This window comes from Mus caroli, unplaced genomic scaffold (assembly GCF_978045245.1).
Source record: "Mus caroli unplaced genomic scaffold, Mus_caroli_1 scaffold_9, whole genome shotgun sequence".
Lineage (NCBI taxonomy): Eukaryota > Metazoa > Chordata > Mammalia > Rodentia > Muridae > Mus > Mus caroli.
The window spans coordinates 84,258,104-84,281,984 of NW_028227264.1; the positions used below are offsets into that span (position 1 = coordinate 84,258,104).

At 45.3% G+C, this 23,881-nt stretch overlaps 1 protein-coding gene across 3 annotated transcripts in view; it reads left to right on the plus strand.

The window, feature by feature from the left end:
• Nucleotides 1–23,881, plus strand: part of Rfx4 (regulatory factor X4) — a 138,650-nt gene that overhangs the window by 102,496 nt on the left and 12,273 nt on the right. For 2 of the 3 annotated variants that reach the window (XM_021174600.2, XM_021174602.2), the window contains 5 exons: nt 276–370; nt 785–902; nt 10,679–10,798; nt 11,166–11,327; nt 23,417–23,579. In XM_021174600.2, coding sequence (XP_021030259.1) covers nt 276–370; nt 785–902; nt 10,679–10,798; nt 11,166–11,327; nt 23,417–23,579 — 658 coding nt within the window. The remainder of the gene's footprint in view (nt 1–275; nt 371–784; nt 903–10,678; nt 10,799–11,165; nt 11,328–23,416; nt 23,580–23,881) is intronic. The other variant, XM_021174601.3, reaches the window with a different exon arrangement.

Below are 23,881 nucleotides of genomic sequence, written 5' to 3' on the forward strand. Positions count from 1 at the left end.
ACAGGCAAAGGAGACTTGACACATATTGAGCTGCTAGCCAGTGTTATTAATGAGGTAGTAAGTAGTAAAGGCAAGATAAAGATGGTAACATGCTATGAGAGATGTGAGGAGGAGGGATGATATGTGTGCTGGCAAGAGGCAGGGGGAGGGAAGGATTTCATCTCATCTGGGTCAGGAAGAGCTATGCAGTCGAGTCCTCTGTGCCTTTAAGAATATACCTCTGTGGAACTCCACCTTGAGTGAGGTGTGTCTGTCTGTCTCTGCTTCCTTTACAGTGTACCAGGAGTTTGACCACCTGCTGGAGGAACAGTCCCCCATCGAGGCTTACATAGAATGGCTGGATACCATGGTAGACCGATGCGTTGTAAAGGTTGGTAGGGCAGAGCAGAAGGGGCAGCCATGACTCCTGCAGATGGTTGCTTGTCTCTATGGACACCTAAGTAGCACAGAATCCCAGGGTGAGCTAGCTAATACTCCTCAGCATTCACAGAGCCCTGGAGTTGCAACCCTGGGAGTTGGAGCGGGCAGAGACAGGATTCTCAGTCTCCTATTCCTAACTCATCCAGGTGTGTGTCCCCTCGTGACTGTCCATAGAGTCTTGGGATCAGATTTCATTCATAAATTTGTTTATTCTGTTAAAACCAAAAAGATTAAAAACAACAACAACAACAACAAAACAACTCACAGCTTCACAGGGCTTTGAAGGTGTACAGGCCTCCCCTCATTTTTCAGAGCCAGTAGTGAACAAAGGACAGAAGGAATAAAGCCATTTACTTGCTTGTAGGTGGCTGCCAAGAGACAAGGGTCCCTGAAGAAAGTAGCCCAACAGTTCCTGCTGATGTGGTCTTGCTTTGGTACGAGGGTGATCCGGGACATGACCTTGCACAGTGCCCCCAGCTTCGGTAAGACTATCCTGGTGCCACACATGCTAGAGCGTGCACACAAACCCACATACACACACACCCACACACCACACACCATACACATACCCCATACTCCCCCATACACCACACCACACCACACACAACATACAACACATACACACACACACACACACCACACCATACCACACCATACAACACACACTATGCAAACACTTTTTTTTTCTGGACTCTGTACTGAGTCCACCTCTGTGGAGTCATCCACAACCTCACTTGCTGTCATCCCTGAGGCCACAGGGACATCAGGAAGGCATCTGTCGGGGGTGGGGCACGACACTGTTAGGCTTTTCTGACAGCAAGAGAACACTGAAGGAATGCTAAAGGTGGAGTAGCGAAGCAGCCCCTGTGAAGGTGAGGTTTGCTGACAGACAGACCTGCCAGCATTTAAGGAAGTATGGGGGCAGTGGCCAAGCACGCTTCATCAGGTGACCCCAGTGTCTGCCATTCCATGGGGGTGTCCTCCACCAGCTGTGGTTGATCTAATATGGGTACAGACAGGTCTGGGAGGTTAAGCCTTTGCAAACAGTGGGACCGACACACCAGGGTTCTATTCTGCTTCTCATTTAAGATTGACTTGTGATGTTTGATTAATATTTCTTCAGCGATGCACTCTGGCCCACTCTCTAGAAGAGGGTTTTTGTGCTTGCTTCCCTTCTTTTCTTGTCCTTGCTTACTGCCCTCCACTGGGATGGTGATTGGGATCCATCTCCAGGTCCTGGCTCTGCAGGTAGAAACCTGGTCCCCAACTCAGTTAGGATATTGTGCTACCTGTAGGGCAAGTTGCCCGCTTTTCAGTAGAGAAGCAGTGTGTCTGGTCATCTACATTGTCCACAGAAAGACATCACCTGGATATTCAAGATTCGAAACTACTGGCCTCTGTTTTCCTGGTGTCTCTCCCAGAGGCGTTGGGGAAGTTTCTGGGTGATTGCTCCTAGGCTGTCTTTCTGCAAGTGTAGACATGATCCCACTTTTTACAACTTCAGATTAAGCCAATCAACCCTCAGCATCTTCTGGGGTTTTAATCTGACACTTTTCCTTCTACCTTTTTATGAACCTGGCACCATTTCCAAGGTGTGTCATACAGCGAGGTGCCACCGAGGCAGAAGGCAGGCGCATTCTTTAGGAAAGACCGTTGACCCGCTCAGAGAGGCCTTCTCTTGGCCAATCTCTTCCTCGTCCACCCTGGGGTTCTCTGAGCCTCCCCATGCTTTGGCTACAGATAGAAACTCTCTGTGAGCAGAGTATGGAAGTGCTCTGGTCACTGCTCCCTGGGCAGTGCCATCAGATGTGGCATTTTGATGGCTTGCAGCCCATGGTGGTTAGTGTTAGCACATGTTACTCATAGCTCTGGAAAGATCATTTGTGTGTAACTGCCTTCTCGTGTGTGACTTTGCTTTTGCTTAGGCATATGGCTGAGTGGTATCTTGACATCTTTCTTTCATTGCTTCAAAGGCAAAGATTAGGCCGTTTTCCACCCAAGCACATGCATGCACATGCATGTACATGCACAGAGCGAGCAGGCTCCCCTCCTCCCTTCTCCCTTACTCTTCCTTGTGCTGGTGCATGGAATATGCATACCGCTATCCACCTCCATCACACAGGAAAGGCAGGGGTTTCTGTTGGTGTTGTTTGAATTTGCAGGTCAGTTGCTTTGGCTGAGTTAATAATCAATGTGAAAATGGAAGCCTGGACAAAACAATTGTGGTTTATCAATATCTTGAATTTCTTCCTGAAATGTATGACTCTTTAAAAATGGGTTAGGTGGGCTTATTTCCTTTCTAGTCACACTGTTTTGAGATATGCTGGAAACTCAAGTAAATGGCAAATATGCATATACATGTATATGAATGTGCATATACATGTATATGAATATACATATACATATGAATATGTATACAATTTTTATCACAGTCACCTAGACTCTGATGAATAGCGCAAGCAGGCCAGACAACTTTATTTTATCTACAATGAGGCTTTTATATTTTTGAATTAAGATTTTTTTTTTAATTGAAAGTGATGAGAGAAAAGAATAATCATTACTGTTGCAAATACTAACAGATGCCAGGAGCAGTGAGCAGTAGCTTATAAGTGAGAGGACAAATATCGCCAACCTAGAAAGAGTAAGGGCACAGAAAGGTGTATTCAGTTACACACACACACACACACACACACACACACACACACACACACACGGGGAAGAGAGAGACGTTAACCTGATTTCATTCTTACGGTATTTTCCTCGGCCTTGAGTGGGTTGAAACAATGCCTGCCTCTAAGTCCATTCAGCAGATTCTGAAATGGTCCAGCTCATCTGACTCATTGTTGAGTTTTGCAGCTTGGGGCGACAGGCAAGTTGAAAGAATGTGTGGCAGACAAAAGCCCAGCTCCCCCTTTCTGCCTGTATGTGTCAAAGCCCCAGTTGGTGGCTGTGTTTGGGTCATGCGTTCGCTGTATGAAAACAGCTAATTAGGAAAAAGAGCCCTCTGTTCCCTGGCCCCCTCCCCAGCTGCAGGGGCCGGCTCTATGTGTCTTATAACTCCTGCGCGGTCCTCAGCATGAGGAATGGTGTGCCGTTCCTTACAAGTGCCAGCTTGGCAGGCTGGCCGCCACAGTGATCTTGGGAAATACCTCAAAGGACCCTGGCAGACTCTACCTCCTCAGAGCAACCTGTTTGGAAGATAGGGGATACTTTCTTCTCCTTGGTGGCTTCTTACTGCTGTCCTCCTAATGCCTTTTCTCTGGGTCTGTCTTTTGATCCGGAGTAGCCAGACTTTTCTACTGTAAACAGTGACTGCAGAAGAAGTTTGTAAAAAAAGTGGCAGATCAGCTGACTATGGAGGGGTAGTTTTTGAGACAGAAGCCTTCATTTGGTAAACAGCACCAGGACCAACGTTTGTTTACCAAATGAAGGCTTCTGTCTCAAAAACTACCCCTCCATAGTCAGCTGATCTGATTCCCATTCAGGGAACACCTGAGTCTCCCCCTTTCACCAAATGCCCATGTATTTCACCATTGTGAATGTCTGAAAAGTAACAGTAGTTTCTGACACACTCTAGAGCAAAACTATCTGACAAGACAGTCCTCAGGGCAGGGCTGTGCACCCTTCCACGTGCCACTTTTTTTACAGGCTTGTTTTATTGTCCAACATCAAAGGCCACCCTCCTGGGCCGGGGCTGGGAGGCCCCGTGTGATCTGTCAGGGACCTGGACCTGGTCACTGCTCCTGGACACAGGTCCTGGACCCGGACCTGCTCCTGGACCTTGTCACTGTGATAGGATCTTCCAAACTGCTTCTCTACACTCAGGAATTCTGGCTTCCCATCATCCAGAGCCTGCTAAACTTTAGGACCCTATGTTACCACTGTTGCTCGGGCCCTCTTCAAGCCCTGAGAGCGTGAATTTCTGTCCCTGGTCTAGGCCCAGAGAGAAGAAGGACTTGCAAGAGATTCAGTTTTCCCAGGGAGAGGGCATCCTTCTCAGCTTAGGTGTGTGCTCTTCCCAATAAATCACCCTGACTCACCTGCCTTTCCCAGCTCAATACGGATGGGAACTACTAAATCATATTTATGGAGAGCCTAATAGATTTTAGACATTATATTAGCATCTTTTTCCTATTACTGCCTCTAGTATGTCAGGCTAGGAAGCCGGGGTAGAATTTAATAAGGACTTCCCTAGAATTAGGTCTATAATAAGGCAAACAGTAGCCAACAATAGTTATTTTAACAAACATTCAGCAAATATATAAGATCATTTATGCCTTACTTTAACTCTTCAAGGCAGTCAGACAGAGGTTTCCTCCCAAGGGTGGGAAGGGAGCTTGTTGGATCTCTTCGCCCAAGCTTAAGGAGGCAGCATGGCAGAGCTGCAGCATGGCAGAGCTGCAGCATGGCAGAGCTGCAGCATGGCAGAGCTGGTTCAAACCCAGATCTATCTGCCTCACCATAAAGCCCACACTCATTCTGACCACTGCCACCCAGACTCACAAGGATGGCACAAAAAAAGCCAGATAACTTCATCTTATCCACAATCCTGGTTTTCAATTTTTGAATGAAGATTATTTTAAAATTTAAATCGATGAGAGAAAAGAATACTCACTAGACTGCTGCAAATCCTAACAGATGCCGGGAACAGTGGAGCGGCATCTTATAAGTGCTGAGGACAAGTATCAGCAACTTAGTAAGAGTGAGGGTGAGATAAAGGCGTGTTCCGTTGTTTAAAGACCAGGAGAACTTGGCACCCACAAACATACATCAAAAAGGATGTACTTTAGCAAGAAGGAAAGGAAAGCCAAGGACACGCTGGTGCCTGAGAAACAACAGTTTTCTGATTATCACTGCTACATAACAAATTACCCCCAGAGCAGAGAGGCCCATAGCAGCCATCTCATCATCTGGACAGGTTCTTATGATCAGTACCTAGGGTGACTCAGGTCTGTATGTGACCATCCAAGGGTGAAGGTCTAGGACACACAGTAAGTTCCTTCACACTCGGTTGGTTCAAGAGTTCTAGGCCTTCCCTCCCCTAATCTTTAATGCAAAGGATATACATTGGGGAGCCCTGTTTCATATGAGAGAAACATTTATGTAAACAAGTTTAATTAGCTAATCCTTTCTACATTTGTCATGTATGTATGTATGTATGCATGTATTATGTGGGGGGCTGGGAGAGCAGGGACATGGGGAGGCATGCCACAGCCCTAGTGTGCAGGTTAGAGGGTGACCCTTGAGAGCCAGTTCTCTCTTTGCACCATTTGTGTTCTGAGAATTGAACTCAGGTCTTCAGGGTTGGCAGCAAGCACCTTACCCACTGAGACACATTAATGGCCCAGAAACTAACCTTTATGTGTGTTCTTTACAAAGACAAAGCCAAGTTCTAAGGGAAAATATAGACTGTGGAGTAATGAGACATGAATGCTGAAAGAGCAATTGAAATGTGGAGAGGTCTTTTCTCTACTAGAACTACTAAATACTTCCAGATTGTCAGAAACACATACCTATCTATATATGATTTTAGAGTAAACACATAGGGTGTACATGTAGGATGAATTAAGAGACTTTCATTATGACGACACAATCATAACTTACAGGGGAAATGCAATACTATGAACATTTAAGATATGGCAAAAACTGAGGTGATACAGAACATAGGTGGTAAGGTTCAGAACAGAGCAGTGGAAACGACCATCAGACTAAACGAGGAAGTCTATTCCTGTGAGCATAAACAGGCAAAAAAGACCCAGGCAACTCCATTTTATCCACAATGATGGGTATATATAATCCTTAAGTTGTGAAAATCCCCCCTTTGAAAGAAATGAAATTAAAACTGGAAAGCTATACATCTATTTCACGAGCTAATCTCAACTTCAAACCTGGCCAGAACAGCCAGGAGAAAAGACCGCTGTGACTCAGCTACATTGTTTCCAACAGGCAGAGCCAGAGAAGACCTAGTTCATCCAGGCTGTTTTGTCTGGGACAGTCTCTCTCTGTGGAGCCTTGGATGGCCTGAAAATGACCATTTAGACCAGGCTGGCATCAAACTCACAGAGATCCACCTGTCTCTGCCCCGGGAGTGCTGGGATCAAAAGTGTATGCCACCAAGCCCCGCCTATTCTTTTTAAAATCACGGGTAATGGTGGGTATAACGTTTCAGGGAGTGAGTACTGGTGCTTGCTGCCAGAGCCAATGATCCCAGCTTGACCTTTGGGACCTACAGACTAAACAGAGCTAACTTCCAGAAGTTCTCCTCTGACCGCCACATGTGCACAGTGGCACATGTGTGCCTTCACACCCACTCCACCCACACACACCCCTCACACAGTAAGATAGATAGATAGATAGATAGATAGATAGATAGATAGATAGATAGATAGATAGATAGACAGATATCATGATTGATAGGAATCTGCCAAAATCTCAAGTATGATTCAAAGCCTACTCATGGCTAAGCAGCATCCCGTATCTATGGATTAAAAAGGGATGCCATGTGACCATCTCTATAGTTCATAGAGAAAGAAAAACATTTCTTTGCAGTCACTTGCCATGTGTGACTTCTGAGAAACTTTGTAAAGTAGAAATGAAAGAGAATATTAAAGAGCATTTTAAAATCTCTACAACAGGGGGCTGGGGAAATGGCTCAGTGGTTAAGAGCACCGACTGCTCTTCTGAAGGTTCTGAGTTCAAATCCCAGCAACTACATGGTGGCTCACAACCATCTGTAATGAGATCTGATGCCCTCTTCTGGGGTGTCTGAAGACAGCTACAGTGTACTTATATATAATAATAAAGCCATGAATAACTTCTCATACTCTCCAATAATTACATACTAGAGGTCTAGCAAATCAATAAGAAAGGAAATCTATGGATTGGAAGAAATACACAAAAATTTTAGATATACTATGAAGTGGGTGAAGGGGCTTGTTGCCAATCTGACCACCTGAGGTCAATCCTCAGGACCCACCAAAGGTGAGAACTGGGTCTCACAACTTGTCCTCTGACCTCCACACACACGCACACACACCCCCCAAATGTGCATACACATAATAAATAAACATAATAAAGTTTCTTTAACAAAAGAGTCTATAAGCTACTATAGTCTTGGTAAGTTACATTTATTTATTTATTTATTTATTTATTTATTTATTTATTTATTTTTGTTTGTTTTGTTTTGTTTTGTTTTGTTTTTCAAGACAGGGTTTTTCTCTGTAGCCCTGGCTGTCCTGGAACTCACTTTGTAGACCAGGCTGGCCTCGAACTCAGAAATCCGCCTGCCTCTGCCTCCCAAGTGCTGGGATTAAAGGTGTGCACCACCACTGCCCGGCACGGTAAGTTATATTTGTTTTTATAAAATAATTGATATTTTTAGTACATCATTCAGCTATTATTTTAAAATAGCGTTATTTATAGTAACAAGTGAGTCTAAAAAGCACTTTGAGATAATTCTGAAGTGCGAGTGTTAAGATCTGCAAGGCTCTGTGGCTAGGACTCACACATCCCTGTCATGTCGGCATTCAGGAGGCTGAGGCCAGGGACCACTGCAAGCTTGAGTCCAGCTTGTGATGCACAGTGAGTTCAAAGCCAGCCAGAGTCACATGATGAAACCCTGTCTCAAAGAAACAGATGGGGGTCAAGAAGCCCTTCAAAGAAAAAATTATGGCTCATGTTTAGTAAGATTCAACCCTCTCAATTCTCTTCAGTGTATAAATTCAATGTACTTCCACCTCACACCTTCAATTTCTTTGAATATAACAACCTGATCCTTGAATTCCTAAGGAAACCTAAAGGGTTAGCAGAATGAAGATGTTGTGAAGGTAAGGGCAAGCAGGCGTAGGGACAGGCTCAGCTGACACTCAGTGATAGAGGGTTGCTAGACTCTTGAAGCAACAAACACCCAGAGAGAGCAGAGCCGGCCTGGCAGGAGGGAAACCCCATCTTCAGATCCACACTTCTGGGTCTTCAAGAGAAAAGTATGAGGGACTTCTAATGAGACAGGAGGGGCTCAGACCAGTGGATTTTCTGTGACAAGAATTTTAGGGTGACTAAGATGAAATGAGATGCCCCAACTTCCATAAAGGAAACATCTACATGAAAAACAGCAACGATGACAAAAATAGACCTTAAACTTCCTTTAAAAAAACACAAATACACAAAGAACAAAGTATGAGCAAAAATACTTCCAAATGAATGTTGACATTTGAATGAATATATTGATTATCATGGATCTTGAATGTAGAACAAGACTCAGTGTGAGAGGTGTGACTAGGCTACCTCTGCTGGGGGTATGTTAGATACTATAAATCATCCACATGAAAATTTTGGAGAAGAGACCCTAATATTTCTGTTTTAAACTGTCCTGAAATAATAGTACCTGTAGTCCTGCAACAAGATGGAGTGAATGATGTCAGAGCCACTCTGTACTCTTGTATGACCACGGGATGATTATTAAATGGCAGCCACAGCCCATCTGCCAGCCTGCTCTCCAGGGCTAAGCACCCGCCATTCTGGGATCACCTGTCCTCTTGGTAATTTCAGATTTTAAAATAACTTGCTCGTGCCGCCATTTTGTCCCAAGGAAAGAACTCAAGTTGTCAAGCTTGGTGCCAAGGCCCTTATCCATTGAGATATCTCCTTGATCTTTAAATAATTATTTTTTTAATGCAAATACTCTAGCATATATAGAAAATAAGAAACAAATACAAACAGCACTTTACAGAAGAAGAAATTCTAACAGACAATAAGCACATGAAAAAAAAAACACTTGATTAGGTTACTGCAAAGTTCACATCCTTTCTGCCCCACAACTTACACAGTACTGGTAAAAGTGTAAACCACTCTGGTAGGCAATTTGGCACTCTTTCTTAAGACTGGATGAGCAGGTATTCTTGGGATTTGTTGGTTGGACTTCTAGTCCTACACACTAGGAGACAGAGACAAAAATAGTCATTGTAGCCAGTTTTCAAGGATGAAAATTTGTCAGCAACCTAGCAGGAGAACGGATAAACTGTGGCATTGAGTGGCCATTCAGCCACTGTAGCATCAGCATTCAGCATCAAGTGCATGGACCTACAAGTAGAAAACTGTCAAGAGCAGGTTGTGGAATGTTGTGTAGAGTATATGTATCATTTACATCACACTAGAAAGCTACTTGTGTGCTCTCTACAGAAGTAAGTGTACAGTAACAGTATAAAACACACATGAACAATAACAGATTCAAGATTACTGATTTATTCAAAGGGACAAACAGAGTCAGAGAAATTACAAAAGGGAAGGGAAGGTCTTTCCCTTCAATTAAAAAACATCCCATTTAAATGTAGAAAAAAGTGTTACGCATATCATAAAGCTATGTGATAAGTATACAGATGTTCATATTAGAAGACTCTCACTTTCTATAAGCTAGGAAAGTTAGGCCAGACCTAAGAAAATTCTAGATTCTATCAAATGCAGTTGAGTAGGTCAGCATACAGCAACAGTCTCTCTTTGTCTCCACTGCTTTTTATCGTAGTGGCCTTTGGTGATCACTAGCTCAGGGCCTGAGCAAATGGTTTATACTCCCTGAGCCTTCCCCCCACCTCCACCCTCCCCACACACACACTCATGTTAGCTGAAAAGAATAAAACTAACTTTCTTATTTAAGGGGACGAGGCAGGGTAGGCTGAAACAGAAATCACAATGCCATCTGTACTGGGTGGCTGTAGTCCTCAGAGAATGCTGAATACAGACTGGTACACGGGACAGTCTTTAAATTGAAGGTTCACCCTGCTCCTTAAGGAATTATCTACTCCAAAAGGAAGAGTACTCCTTGGAAAATCCCAACTCTTTCCCATCTTGTACCTTTTCTAAAAACCTCCTGTGTCTCTAAAACATTTAGGGCCATAAGTCTGTGACTGTAAATGTACGATTTCAATTCTGCTTCCGGGATGGTGCCAGGTACATTGATTGGTACATACCCATGAACTAAGGGACACGTTGCCGCCATGGATGTGCTTATAGGATGTCCTCCAGAAAGAATGGAAATGAGCACCACTGTGCTGAGCTGGGCAGATCGAGGAGTGCCCAGGCTGGGGTGGGGAGCCTGACCACTCAAGCGGAACTAATGGGCTTGTCTAATGGGAGTATGCGGAAGGTGGGGAGATCCTGAGGGAGAGGACTGGGTTCTTGAGCACTGGTTGGAAGACACAGCAGCATGCCGTTGGCCTGGTGAGGGGCTGCATGCCTCACTTTCCGTCTGCTCTCTCCGCACCAGGGTCTTTTCACCTCATTCACCTGATGTTCGACGACTACGTGCTCTACTTGCTAGAATCTCTGCATTGTCAGGAGCGGGCCAACGAGCTCATGCGAGCCATGAAGGGAGAAGGAAGCACTGGTGAGCGGAGCTTTACAGGAGCATGAGAACATAGCCATCTGACTGACAGAACTTGCTTCTGTTTCCTTAAGTCCACACAGCCAGGAATTTAGCTGTGCTGAGTGGGTCAGATGCTGAGAAGTCAACAATCTCTTCCTCTTTAGAGTGGGCACTTGGGTGTATGGAAACCATTGAAGGGTGTTAAGCAAGGACTGATTAAGAGGACATAGACTAGAAAGTGGGCTTCTTTCTCTCCTCTCCTCCCCTCCCCTCCCCTCCCCTCTCCTCCCCTCCCCTCCCCTCCCCTCCCCTCCTCTCCTCTTTTTTTCTTCAAAGACATGTGGCCTTGGCCTTGGGATCTAAGAACATACCTTTTCTCTGTTTGCAGCAGAAGCCCAGGAAGAGATTATCTTGACAGAGGCTACCCCACCAACCCCTTCACCGGGTCCATCATTTTCTCCAGCAAAGTCTGCCACATCTGTGGAGGTGCCACCTCCCTCCTCCCCTGTCAGCAACCCATCCCCCGAATACACTGGCCTTAGCACAGCAGGTAAGGGGTTATTTATGACTACATCTTCCATATGCTGCTGTTTTCAGCTGGTAGATTAAACACATGATAAATCTCTATTCCCCAAGGTAAGCCACTGAAACTATTAAGATGTTGTGTAAGCTAGTATACAGGCATCCTTGGAAATGAGACATGGATCCAAACCTGAGCAATGCCTCTGGAAAGATGGCAAGGCAAGCCACAATAGGACAAATCGGGCCAGTGGCTGTGAACAGAGTTGATCTTGGGCCCAGCTTGGACCACACTGAGCATGACTTGTAAGCTGATGCCACCAGAAGGTTGCTCAGATGGGAGGCCCACAGCCCAAGACACACAGTGTGTCCTCACAGGCTGACCACACCCAAGAATCGCCAAAAGCCTCAGTAAACACCCATACCTAAAACAAGTGAAGGAACCCCAAAGAGATACTTGTATATCATTGTTCATAAAAGTATGCATAATAGTCAAAAGACAGAAAGGACCCCTGTGTGTCCTTTGCCCATCGATGGGTGCATGGATATAAAAATAGTATATGGTATAATATTTCTTTTTTTTTTTTTTACTTTTTTTATTGGGTATTTATTTCATTTACATTTCCAATGCTATCCCAAAAGTCCCCACACGCTCACCCACCCACCCATTCCCGCTTCTTGGCCCTGTCATTACCCTGTACTGAGGCATATAAAGTTTGCACAACCAATGGACCTCTCTTTCCACTGATGGCCGACTAGGCCATTTTCTGATTCATATGTAGCTTTCTAACATATCATAACATGACTGAATCTTGAAGCTATTGTGATAAGTGAAATGAGCTAGCCATGAAAGGGCAGGTGTCTGTACAGGGACCCAGAGCAGTCAAGATCAGACAGTGAAATAGCATAGAGGTAGGGGACATAAGGACAGAGTTTCAGTTTGGGAAGACCAACAACTCTGGAGACAGATGGCAGTGGCAGATGCATAACCCAGCACGTGGACTTAATGTCATTAGGCCCAAAGTGGGCTGACTGGGTGGTTTTAGGTTAAAATGGTTTATCACAACAACAACAACAAATCACCATACCATTGCTGAAAGCACAGCCTACGAAAGAGGAACAGCATAGCACAGTAGAAGGGGGAGCGCTATATATTCATTCATGAGAGTCCGAGATCTGTTTTAATTTTTTTTCTTCAGAGTCAGAGATCTTCAGGAAGAAATAGATGCTCTTGAAAGAGAGAAGAGAGAAAGAGGGGGAGGGGGAGAGACAGGGAGAGGGGGAGAGAAGGAAGGAGGGAGGGAGGGGTAGAGAGAGACAGAGACAGAGAGACAGAGACAGAGAGAGCATACTAACCGCTCAATGGTTTACAGAACACAGAAATAAGATTTAGGGTAACAGCTTTCTTTCCTTGAATCCTGAGGTGATTAAATAGGGGGTGGGGCGAGGATGGAACTCACTGCTAAACTCATTGAATAAAATCAAAGACATCTCATTGGCCCCAGAGAAAACAGATAACCACCAAAGGACTGATACCAGACTTTTCATCAGTGGTGTGATGTACTTAATGCTACTAAGCCAACAATGGTCTAATGGATAGATTTTAGGTTAAGGTGTTTTATCACAATAAAAAACCATCACCATACCACTGCTGGAAACACATCCCCATCAGAGGAACAGCACGGCACAGCAGGAAAAGGAGAGTTATATATTCACGAGAGTCAGAGATATTCAAGAAGAACTTGGGAGATAGTGAAAGAGAAACACATAGGCTGAACAGGAAATAAAAACCAACTGAAAGAGAATTAGTTAAAGGAATGAGCTAAGAAATTCTCTGATAATACATTCAATGCAAAGCGAAAGAGAAACGTATAAGAGCTATGCTGGTCTTAGATTCAGCATCTGACGCAGAATTTTTAACATGCCTTGGAGACCTTCCATACAGAATGCCTACTGCATAAGTGTTGCAAGTGTGAGAAGGTACGATGTGAGTGCATATATACAGAGATGTTTTCAAAGGCCCAAATCCTATGCTGAGTGGTGTGCTCAATATGAATATTACTATGCCAAGTCCTTGCTATCAAAAGGCCACCGAGGGATGAGAGAAACAGGCAGTCACCACTGGGTCTTCTGCTTCCCGGAGGAATCGGTGGGGCAGCAGGAGCCACCAAGAGCCATTTCCCCAATCATGCTTCTGATATGCCCACCATCTCCAAGGTGACTCACCGAGTCATTGCCATCCTGAAGTTTGCAGACCTGACAGTGTGAGTGGAATGGAAGCCCCACCCCCCCACCCCATGACCAACACATAGACTAGGGGGGTGTTTGTGGGACAGGAGAGTGTGAGGCGTGAGACATGTGCAGGAGAGACTAACAGGAGCATATCAGCCTTGTCCTGCCAGCGAGTCTGCTGGGCTTTCTTTGTAGCAATTTGGAGGCCTCAAGGTAGAGGCAGGTGTGATGATCACCAAGGCCATAGGAATATCATAAAAGTGTGAGAGGTTTCTGTGCAACGTGCTGCAGGTCATAAAGGGAGCTTCTGAGAAACACAAATGTGAAACAGGTTCTCTTCAGATGACTGTAGGCTTTGAAGATTCTGGCACATTCCAGCTTTGTTCTCAGGAATCCCCAGAGAGCACTAAAGACATCATCTTCCACAAAAGGATGCATCCTATTTTTCTCTGGTACCACTTTTGGAATGCTCCATGGATCGAGTTTGGATTCATAGACTGGATCTGGACGAGCACTGAGCCGTGGTCTGGGGAGAAGCGTGCATCATTTCCTAAGAAGCACATGCTATACATGCGTTACTGTAGGAGTCTTAAATTTGGGGCCTTGTGCGTACTTTTACTGAATAATACTGTAAATTTGAAAAATAATTTTGTAAATCTAATAAGAGTCGTCATGCTCTTTTAAAACTTTAACTCCCTATATGACTTTAATGTCCAGTTAGTTTTATTAAATTGCTGTTTTCCCATCTGCTTCCCCAAAACTTGAAAACAAATAATTATACTTATTTTTGTATGTGTGTGCACATGTGCATGTTTGAGTATGTGTATGTGTGCATTTGTGGGGAGGTTAGAGGCAGAGTGTGGTAGTTGATTCTCTGCTGCTACCATGCGAGTTTTAGGGATTAACCTCGGTCTGCCAAGGTTAGTGGCCTTTCCACTTAGCTATATAGCCGGACTCAAACCAAAAATGTTTTTTAAGGAACCCCAAATAGGGGCTGAAAATGTAACTTAATTGGTAAAGGGATTAACATTCCTGATGTTAACATTCATAATGTCTTGGGTTCGGTTCCTAGCATAAACTTTGAATGTTGGCACACCTCTGTAATCACAGAACTCAAGAGGTGTGGGAGGCAGGATCAGAAGTTCACGGTCATCCTGTGCAACCTAGTAAGCTTGAGGCTAGCCTGGGCTACAGAAGACTGCTCAACAACACTGACAACAAACCTAGCACCTACATCAGGCAGCTCACAACCTGTAACTCCCACTCCAGGGGATACAGTACCCTCTTCTGGTGTACACGCGTGCCCGAGTGCACACACACTCACAATTACAAGTAAAATTAAATCTTCAACAACAAACCCAAAGCAGATAGCAAGAAAAAAAAAATAACATCAATGGATGTGAACTAAGCAAACTTTGGCTAACAAGGTTTCCTATCCCTACCCCCAACCTTAAGTGAAATTACATGTGACCTAGTTACTTTGTTGGATCTCAGACATATTCTGAGTATCCCTGACCCAATGATGTATTATTAGGTGACCTAAGAGTCAAGGCTAGCCAGATGCCTGAGCCTTTTCATCAAGCTATCGTCTCCTATTGGATGGACACTTCCTAGCACCAAGTATTAGTCCCTGGCATATAACCCTGTGGCATCCTTTGACGGCTGGGAAAGACTCGGCCAGCTGCACAGTTATAACTCTCAAGGACGACAGTTTCTCTACTTAATCATGTCCATGTCCATGCAGACATATACTTGTAAATATGTTGTCTTAAGACAGTGCTATCAGTTTTAAACAAGTGGAGGAGGTAAGGAAAAGATAGGAACAGGCACTGAAACCTGAGGCTGCTCAAGGCCAGACTAGAGTGGTTTACTAAAGCTGCCTTTGGGCAACACATGGTGAGAGACCAGTTACAGGACTCCACAACAACAGATTTTCACTAGGTAAAACCTGGCATTTGTCATCTGCCCACCTGGAACTTTGCCGGCCTGCCCCCTCCCTCCTGGTCAGGCAAAGTTCAGAAACTTAGGGGAAAGGGGCTTTTTTCTGCCTTGTGGACCTGGTAGATGGTGTCAAACAGATCAGTCTATTTAACATGACATTGGGCTGCAATTCTTTAATGTCATTTAAAACAAAATGTTAAGCTCAGACTCTGTCTGGGCGGGCCACCACAGGGCTCTAAAAGCCCCATTTATGATGTCATTGTAAGTGTTCCCTCCTTTGGCACTGACAATAAAAGTTAACTATTAAGCTAGTGTTTTCAGCTTCCCACCCAGGTTCCCTGCAACACAAACCCAGCACATCTAATCACTGGGAAGTTCGGATGCCTGATGAAACAGGGGGATTCCTCCCAAATGGCCCTGACTGTAGAACATCTGGCCTGCCCAGCTGCACTTTCTCTGCAGCAGCTGAGGCTGTCACAAAGATAACTGACCCCTCCACTCTCCCAGTAACAAAAGCTCAGTCACACTGAGGCAGGCTAAGCTAAGCAGCTCCCAACGGTGGGCACTGGTGACTCATTTACAGTGACTTCCTCCCCCCTCCGTCACAGCTCCTTCCTCCTCTTTAAAGGAACAGAATTAGGAGAAATGAATCAGGACAGGAAAGAATAAGATCGTTTCAGGCATGCTTTGATTTCACTTGACCCATCACACAGACTTTTCCCTCCGTTTGCTATTCAATTGTTACTGTGCTAAGCACAGATTCTGTGTTTCGCCTGCGCCCAGCCTTGGAGGTACAGAAGTGGAGACAAGACAAAACAGATACAGTCACTGCCATCGGTGGTACTTAGCTTCAGTGGGTAAGAGTTAACATAGAACTAAACGGCCAGGTAAATATGTAACTCCAGATGGCCATAAGAGGTGTGAGTGGAAAGAACAACGAGGTATGGAAAAAGTGTAACCCAGAGACTGCCCAGCTTGGTGGACAGTGATGTCTGTCACAGAAATAGCCAACCATAAGGAGCTGACTATGTAGGAGTCGGGGAGGGGCAACAAGGACATCGTGGGCACAGGCCCTAGGCAGAAAAAGCCTGGTGTAATAAGGACTAGCTGTGGTGTGTAAGGAACAGGCACCAAGAGAGGAAGCCATCATGCCCATCTGGGAAGGGGTTCATTTGTTGCCCTGGTCAGTTTGGTCTGTCTGATGTTGAGCATGGAGCTATTAGTGCAGCAACATAAAACAGACAAGGCTTCCCATGCCAGTAGGCACGCTCCTTAAAACACAGCTATCCCCAGGACTGAGGTGGCCATGGATGCATACTGATAGAGGGAGAGGCAGATCTACACACACAATCTTGTTTTGTTTTGTTTTGTTTTTTGTTTTTTTGAGACAGGGTTTCTCTATATAGCCCTGGCTGTCCTGGAACTCACTTTGTAGACCAGGCTGGCCTCGAACTCAGAAATCTGCCTGCCTCTGCCTCCTGAGTGCTGGGATTAAAGGTGTGTGCCACCACGTACACACACAATCTTTCTGTCTCAGTCTTGAAGGTTATAAGAAAAACATTGTTAAGGATCTCAGAAAACAACATTATCCATATAGAACTTTTTTTGATTATAGTAGTTAAAAACAAACATAAACAAAACAAACTCCAAAACTTGTATGTCAGGGCTAGAGAGATGACTCAAGTGTTAAGAACACTGGATGTTCTTCCAGAGAATATGGGTTTGGTTCCCAGCCCCACATGACATCGTCTAACTCCAGTCCCTATGCATAAAAATCGTGGGCAAACAAAATATCCACATGCAGTTTATACAAGCTTTAAACTAAGACTCCAAGCTGTCCGACACAGTAAGCGCTAACCACCTCTGCAGCCAGTTCAAATAAGGACCTGAACTTGTCACTGCATTTAATTTCCATAACTGAAGTCTGAACAGCTGCAGGTGGCTGGTGGCTGGGGTGAGGGGCAGCAAGTTCTAGATTCTCCCCATGCTCACCAGAGTTTATTCCTGAGAAATGGAAAGCAAAGGCTTAGGTGAGATGTTCAGGTAGGGGAAAGGCTCATTCAAAATCCGAAGGAGAAGGTATAGCTGGGCAGTTGGGGAAAGCGGGCCAGTTTACACAAGTAGCCAGCAGAATTTCACTACTTCTGGGGGGCGGGTGTTACTCTGGGGTAGAGTGCTTGCTTAGGATGTGGCTTCAGTCCCCAGCACTGGGGGCACAACTTTATTTTAAGCAGGACATATGACAGGAAGCCATGCGTTACAGACCTTTGCTTCTTGGTGCTCAGTCCGTGGACCGACACCACTGTCATTTTTGAGACTCTTACTACAGTAAATGTCCTGCTGCTGACCCGGGGCTCGGGAGCTGCATTTTAACTATCTCCAGAGATCTCCAGTGGCAAGTATGGTTGGTCGCCTTGGAAAAGCTCTGGAGCTCGGGCAGTCTGCACTCAACATCCAGCTATGCACCTAACCTGAGTGAGTTCCTTCACTTTTTAGGACTCAGTCCCCTCATGACAAAGGATGTTGGCAAGTCTGGTTGTGGTGGTACATGTCCGGGTACTTGGGATTGAATTTGAGGCTGAGGCTGGAGAAAGGAAGTCCCTGTGTTCAAGGCCAGTCCAGGAGAGGAGACCCTGTCTCTCAGCAAAGGAAAACAACACAGAGAAGGGAGGCCCCCCACAACCCTGCTGGGAAGATTTAACCGAGACAGTGTGGGGAAAGAAACATGGTTGCGTTCTGGTTTCTGTTGGAGGAACATTCACTAATTCAAGAAATTTTTGATTGTCTTTCTTTTCCAAGCGTACTCTGTCCTGTGCTTGCAAACCCCATAGAAAATGAAAACCACCTTGAGAAGAATGTTCTTTTGGGGATGGGGAGAAAATGATCCCTTATTGCAGTTTCAACACTATAAAGCAGCCACCAAGTGCCCTTTAATAAAGGGGACTTTTAAAGACTCCTGAAGGACCAGGAGCCCAGCCACTGCACCATCCTCAGACCTTGGAACGCACTGGGGTTCTGTGAATGGCGTGAAGCTGGAGAAACAGATGGAAATATGGGAATTAGCAAATGGGGAAGTCCTGTTGTTTAACCTACACATCCAAGAGCATTCGGGCCCCTGTCAGCTTTCGCTTTATTAGTGTCCCTTAAAGCCATTGAGGCAGCGCTTCTCACTGGAGGTCCCCCACCCAGGAGCTGGGATCCGGGATGTTCTCTCTGCCCCCCAGGCAGAAACTGCTTCTCACCCAAGCCAGTAGGTGTTAATCTGCTTAAGGCTGCCTGAGTGGATGCATTAGATTGCTGGCACATGGCCATTTGGAGGTTTTGTTCCCTGGACCGCAGGGGCCCATTTTCCCAGGGGCTCTACTAGCTTTTTGTTTGATAATGGCTATTCCTGCCAGCCTGGGCTCCGTCAACAACAAATTCAATGGAATCAAAATTTACTGAACACCTACTACTTGGCAGGCCCTATGTTGGGGCCACAGTACAGTTGCTGGGTTCCAGGGGTTCAAACCAAAGTTACACTTCTGCTGCATCCCCTCAGGTGATCCCCTGAAGTCTACCTACTGCTTGCAGCGGTGGGGGGGTGGGAGGGTGGAGGTAGGGGTGGGGAGGGAACCTCTGTCTTTCTTGATTGTCCTTTAAATAGCCACGGACCTAGGCCACTCCCCTTAGGTCCCAGGGCTTGAAGGGTTAAGTACTTGCTTGTTGTGACTGGCTCATTATTCTCTCAAATCCCACCCCCTCTCATTACAATTCTGGTAGTAAATCTATTTATATTTTATGTATTCTGACAGAAGCGATTTGCATTCATTATAGAAAAACACAGAACAAAACAAAAAAAAAATTTAAAAATTGCCAACCTTCCCACCCAGAAATAATCCATTTTGATAAAAAGGGAAAAATTTTACATTGTAAGAGTGCTATAATCTCCTGAATTTTTGTGGGCTTGCGTATGTGTGTATGTGTGTGTGTAGGTTCTATATGTGAGTACATGATCATGCGTGTTTAGGTGCATTTATACATCCATGCACGTGGCCAGAGGGGTGTGTTGTTCTTTACCTTGTTTTTTAAGAAAGGTCTCTCTCTGACCCTAGAGCTCGCTGACCAATGAGCTCCTTGACACACGCACACGCGCATGCACACACACGGAGAGTCACTCCCAGCTTTTTACATCCATTCTAAACATTTGAACTTAGCCGTCACACCTGCACAGGGAGCACTCGACCCATAGAGCCATCTTCTCAGCACCTCAGCATAGAGAAGGGAGCCACACCTCAGCGGCCACCTGAGATGTGATCATTTGGAGAGTTTTCTCTTCTGATCGTTGTGCAGTCTATGAGTGATTCCTAACAACCAGCCTGTGACACCACTGTTTCGGAGGGAAGAACACAACAGACATGAAATGCAGACGGAAGGGCACCAGCGACGTCACAGAAACATACTCTTTAGAAGTGTGCCGTACCTGGCAGCCTCATAGCCGTGGTTAAGCATTTCATTACTGTAACAAGTAACTGAGACAATGTTTACAAAGACAAAGTTTACTCTGGCTCGGTTTTGAAGGTCTTAAGTATGCCCTCCTGCTCTGGGCTTGGCGTGGCACATCATGGCTGAAGCCCACGGTGAAACAAAACTTCTCACCTCAGGGCCAGGCAGTGGAAACGAGGGAAGAGAGGGCCAGACTCCCACAATTCCCTTCATGGCATGCCCTCGATGACCTAACAACCTTCACTAGGCCCTGCCTCTTAAACATCTAGGGATCAAGCTTTTAACACATGAACCTTAAGACCCAGACTATATTCTACAAGTCCTTTGAGCAGTGGGGAGTCTGGGGCAGTGGGATTGGGAGTTTGAAAGCAGCCTGGGTTACACAGCAAGACCCCATCTCAAAATAACAATAAAAAAGCCCATAGTGTCCTGGTGATAAGATTGACCCAAGAAGCTTGCCTTTCTCCCTTAACATTTGGAATGGGAGACATAGAAATATACTTTAAAGACCTTTCAGGAGGGCTGGGGAGATGGCTCTGCAAACAGAAGTGCTTGTGCTTAAGCCTGGGTACCTGAGCTCAATCCCTAGAACTCAAGTAGAGATGGGAGGGAAAAAAACTCCGTTAACTTGTCCTCCGACCTCCACATGCAGGCAGTGGCATGTTCCTCAACAATAATAGTAATTATCGTTGTTGTTGTTATATAAGCTGAAAGAAGGGGCTGGGGAGATGATTACATTGGCAAAGTCAGCTGGAGTGGCACATATGTATAATCCCAGTGCTAGGGAGAAGGCGATTAGTAGCTCTCTGGCTCACTTACAGGCCAGCGTAACCAAATTCACAAGCTCCAGTTTCAGAGACCATGTCTCAAAGAGTGAAGAACCAACCACGAGGCACATACCTGATGTTGACTGCTAGCCTCAACACATATACACAATGCCCCCCCCATCCCCACATGCACACACACATGTACACACACATGTATACACATACCATATGCACAGAAGGATGCTGGAACACCTAAACTCATGAGGAATAGTTCCTGAAACTCATTAAACCCCACTGCATGTCAGGCTTTTTATCACACGTTACCTTAATTAATCCTTATAGCAGTCTTGCAAGACGGACTAATTCTGTTTAACAGAGAATGAAGCAAAGGTCCATAAGTTATGAGAGGCTTGCCTGACATCAACCAGTTAATGCACAGCAGAAACAGGACTCAGAGCAGAGAGAGAAAAAAGTATGAGGTTGACCTGGGCCCCACTAGCCACCCAAGTACCCTGAGTCCATGGGCAAGCCATTTGGCATCCTATGAAGCCCCTCTCCCTCAACCAATGCTGACATAAGGAATGGTCTTAAGAATCAAGATGAAGTCTACTATGTGTGGAGACTAGGAGCAGGTATTGACAACATGGAATAGCACTGTGTGTTGAGGGAGGATGGTGTTGATGACATGGTTAGAACAGTTCCTTCATGAAGTCTGAAGGAAGCTCCCTGACTATCCCGTTCTGAGGATAGTGGGCACACACTCCCAGTCAGAAGGTTTCCTAACTGCAGGCTTCCTTCCAGCAGCAGATCCTAGAAAAGGCAGAGCCAGGGTAAAGGCCATGCTAAGGAAGTTGGGCATTTAGGAAATGCCACTTCAGCTGACTCCAAACTGCACCTTTGTCTCCACGTTGCTCTTCTTTCTACTTCCGGGTTCATGCTCTCGAATCTTCTGTGTTTCTACATCTTTCTCTCTCTCTCTCTCTCTCTCTCTCTCTCTCTCTCTCTTTCTTTCTTTCTTTTAATTTAAGGATGTTTGTAAAGCACTTAGCCCAATGCCTGGCCTGTAATAGATGTTCAACAGAACATACATCCTTCTTATGCTCTTGAAGTGGATTGTTGCCACGTTATTAAAAAGGGTATTACCTGCGTTCCAAATTTGCAATCTCAGATTTACACAAGTGCTTAGCACAAGGCACTTTTAATAATAAAACAATACACTTAAAACAGGATTCCTTCCCCTCCTTCCTCATGGGCCCTCCTTGCCAGGTCTCTGCCACGCAAGCCACAGAGTCAATCCGCCAGCCACCCCACACCAGTGCAGCTGCTCCCTGTGCTATAAGCAAAGCCTTGAGGGAAAAGACAGACTGAATTCTAAAAATAAGAAAATGCAAGCCCTTTGCTTTTCTGCTAGCGTCTTAAGGTAGAAATGGGCTCATGCCGACATTTCAGGATTTTGTTTTATTTCATCTTTTGAAAACTCTATTTTTATTTTACTTTATGTGTGTGGGTATTTTGCTTGCCTGTATGTATATGTACCACATGTTTGCCTGGCATCCATGTAGGCCAGAAGAGGGAGTTGGATGCCCTGGGACTGAAGTTACTGATATGGGTGTGAGCTGCCATGTGGGTACTTGGAACTGAACTCGGTTCCCCTAGAGCTCAGCCAGTGCTCTTAACCACGGAGCCATTTCTCCAGTCCCTATTTTATTTCGTCATAAAAACAGCGTCTGTCAATCAGTTCCCCAGCTCTCTGTGTACTCAGAAGTGGACACTGACTCCTGTTCCCTATGCCTTTGTAGAACAGGTTTATATCTGCTATCTTAATGTTTTAAAACGTTATCAGAAATGAAGTTGTCTACCCAGTTTACTTGTAGCAAGTTTTTGGATTTTTCTTATAAAAGTTCTAACCATCATATAAAATGTTAGCCTCTTAGAGAACCTTTGTCAGGTCCCGTTTTACACACACACACTCCTTAGCACTTTCAGGTATCCAATTAAAAGGCAATAAATGAATTAGTAATATGTTTGGGCTAGGCCATAGTCCAGGTCACTGTCTACCAATCTTAAGTGGAGAGCCAGGTAGATGGGGCCCAGGGATCTACTTAGGTTGCTTAGTAGTCTGTCGGCCCTATAACACCTATTGACTTGAGTGTGAAAAGCTAATTTGCAGTGCTTGCCTGGGCCACACTGTGCTAGGCTTTGCATTCTCTGTCTTCATCTCTTCCCATCTTTCCTGTCCCCTTTCTCCCTCAAGCCTTTTTTTACTGAGTATATCTGGACAGGTCAGGCCCTGCCCTAAATGCCAGGATGGGCAAACTGACACACGCCTAGCCTCATGGGACTTGCACTCTGGTGTGGGGGTGGGGATCTGCATCAATCACATCATATTCCTTCCGGAATGGAGAATTGGAGATTGAAGTAGGTACCACAAGTGGGTGGGTAGTTAGGAAGAGTGAAGGTTCTAAATGGCAGATACAGCAGGGGCAAAGGTTCTGTGCTGCCAGAGATTATAATACCTTGGAGAAAATGATTCTATGACTCTACCAGGAGCTGCCAAGGACACTTCTGCCAAAGCGAGCAGAACCAGAGAATGCCATGTAACAATTCTGACTTTCAGTTTATAAGCAATGGGAAGTCACTTAATGTTCTAGATGCAAACTGTTAGCAACCAATGCAATGTAATCTGTCTCCGTAGGAGCGATGCAGTCATATACGTGGTCGCTAACGTATACAGTAACAACGGCTGCAGGGTCACCGGCTGAGAACTCCCAACAACTACCCTGTATGAGGAGCACCCATATGCCTTCTTCCTCCGTCACACACAGGATACCAGTCTACTCCCACAGAGAGGAGCATGGGTAAGTGACTCAGTTAGTAGTGTTTCCTCAGAGGACAGCACAGGGGCTGCCATTTGGCTATTCTGCATGCCTTACTCAGTGCTGTCACCTCATAGAACTGTCTTGTTTTATGCTCATAAGACACAGGTGCAGAGGGATGGAAGAAAGGCTGAATGGCCTGTAGCTCCCCAAGGTCACAATCTGGTGAACTATAGACCCCCAACTGAGCATGTCTCGCTCCAAAGCCATCCATCCCTCACTTCCCCTTCCAGAATTCCCTACCTCAGGCTGGCCACAGAGGGCTCAGTGTGCTAGGCAGTGAT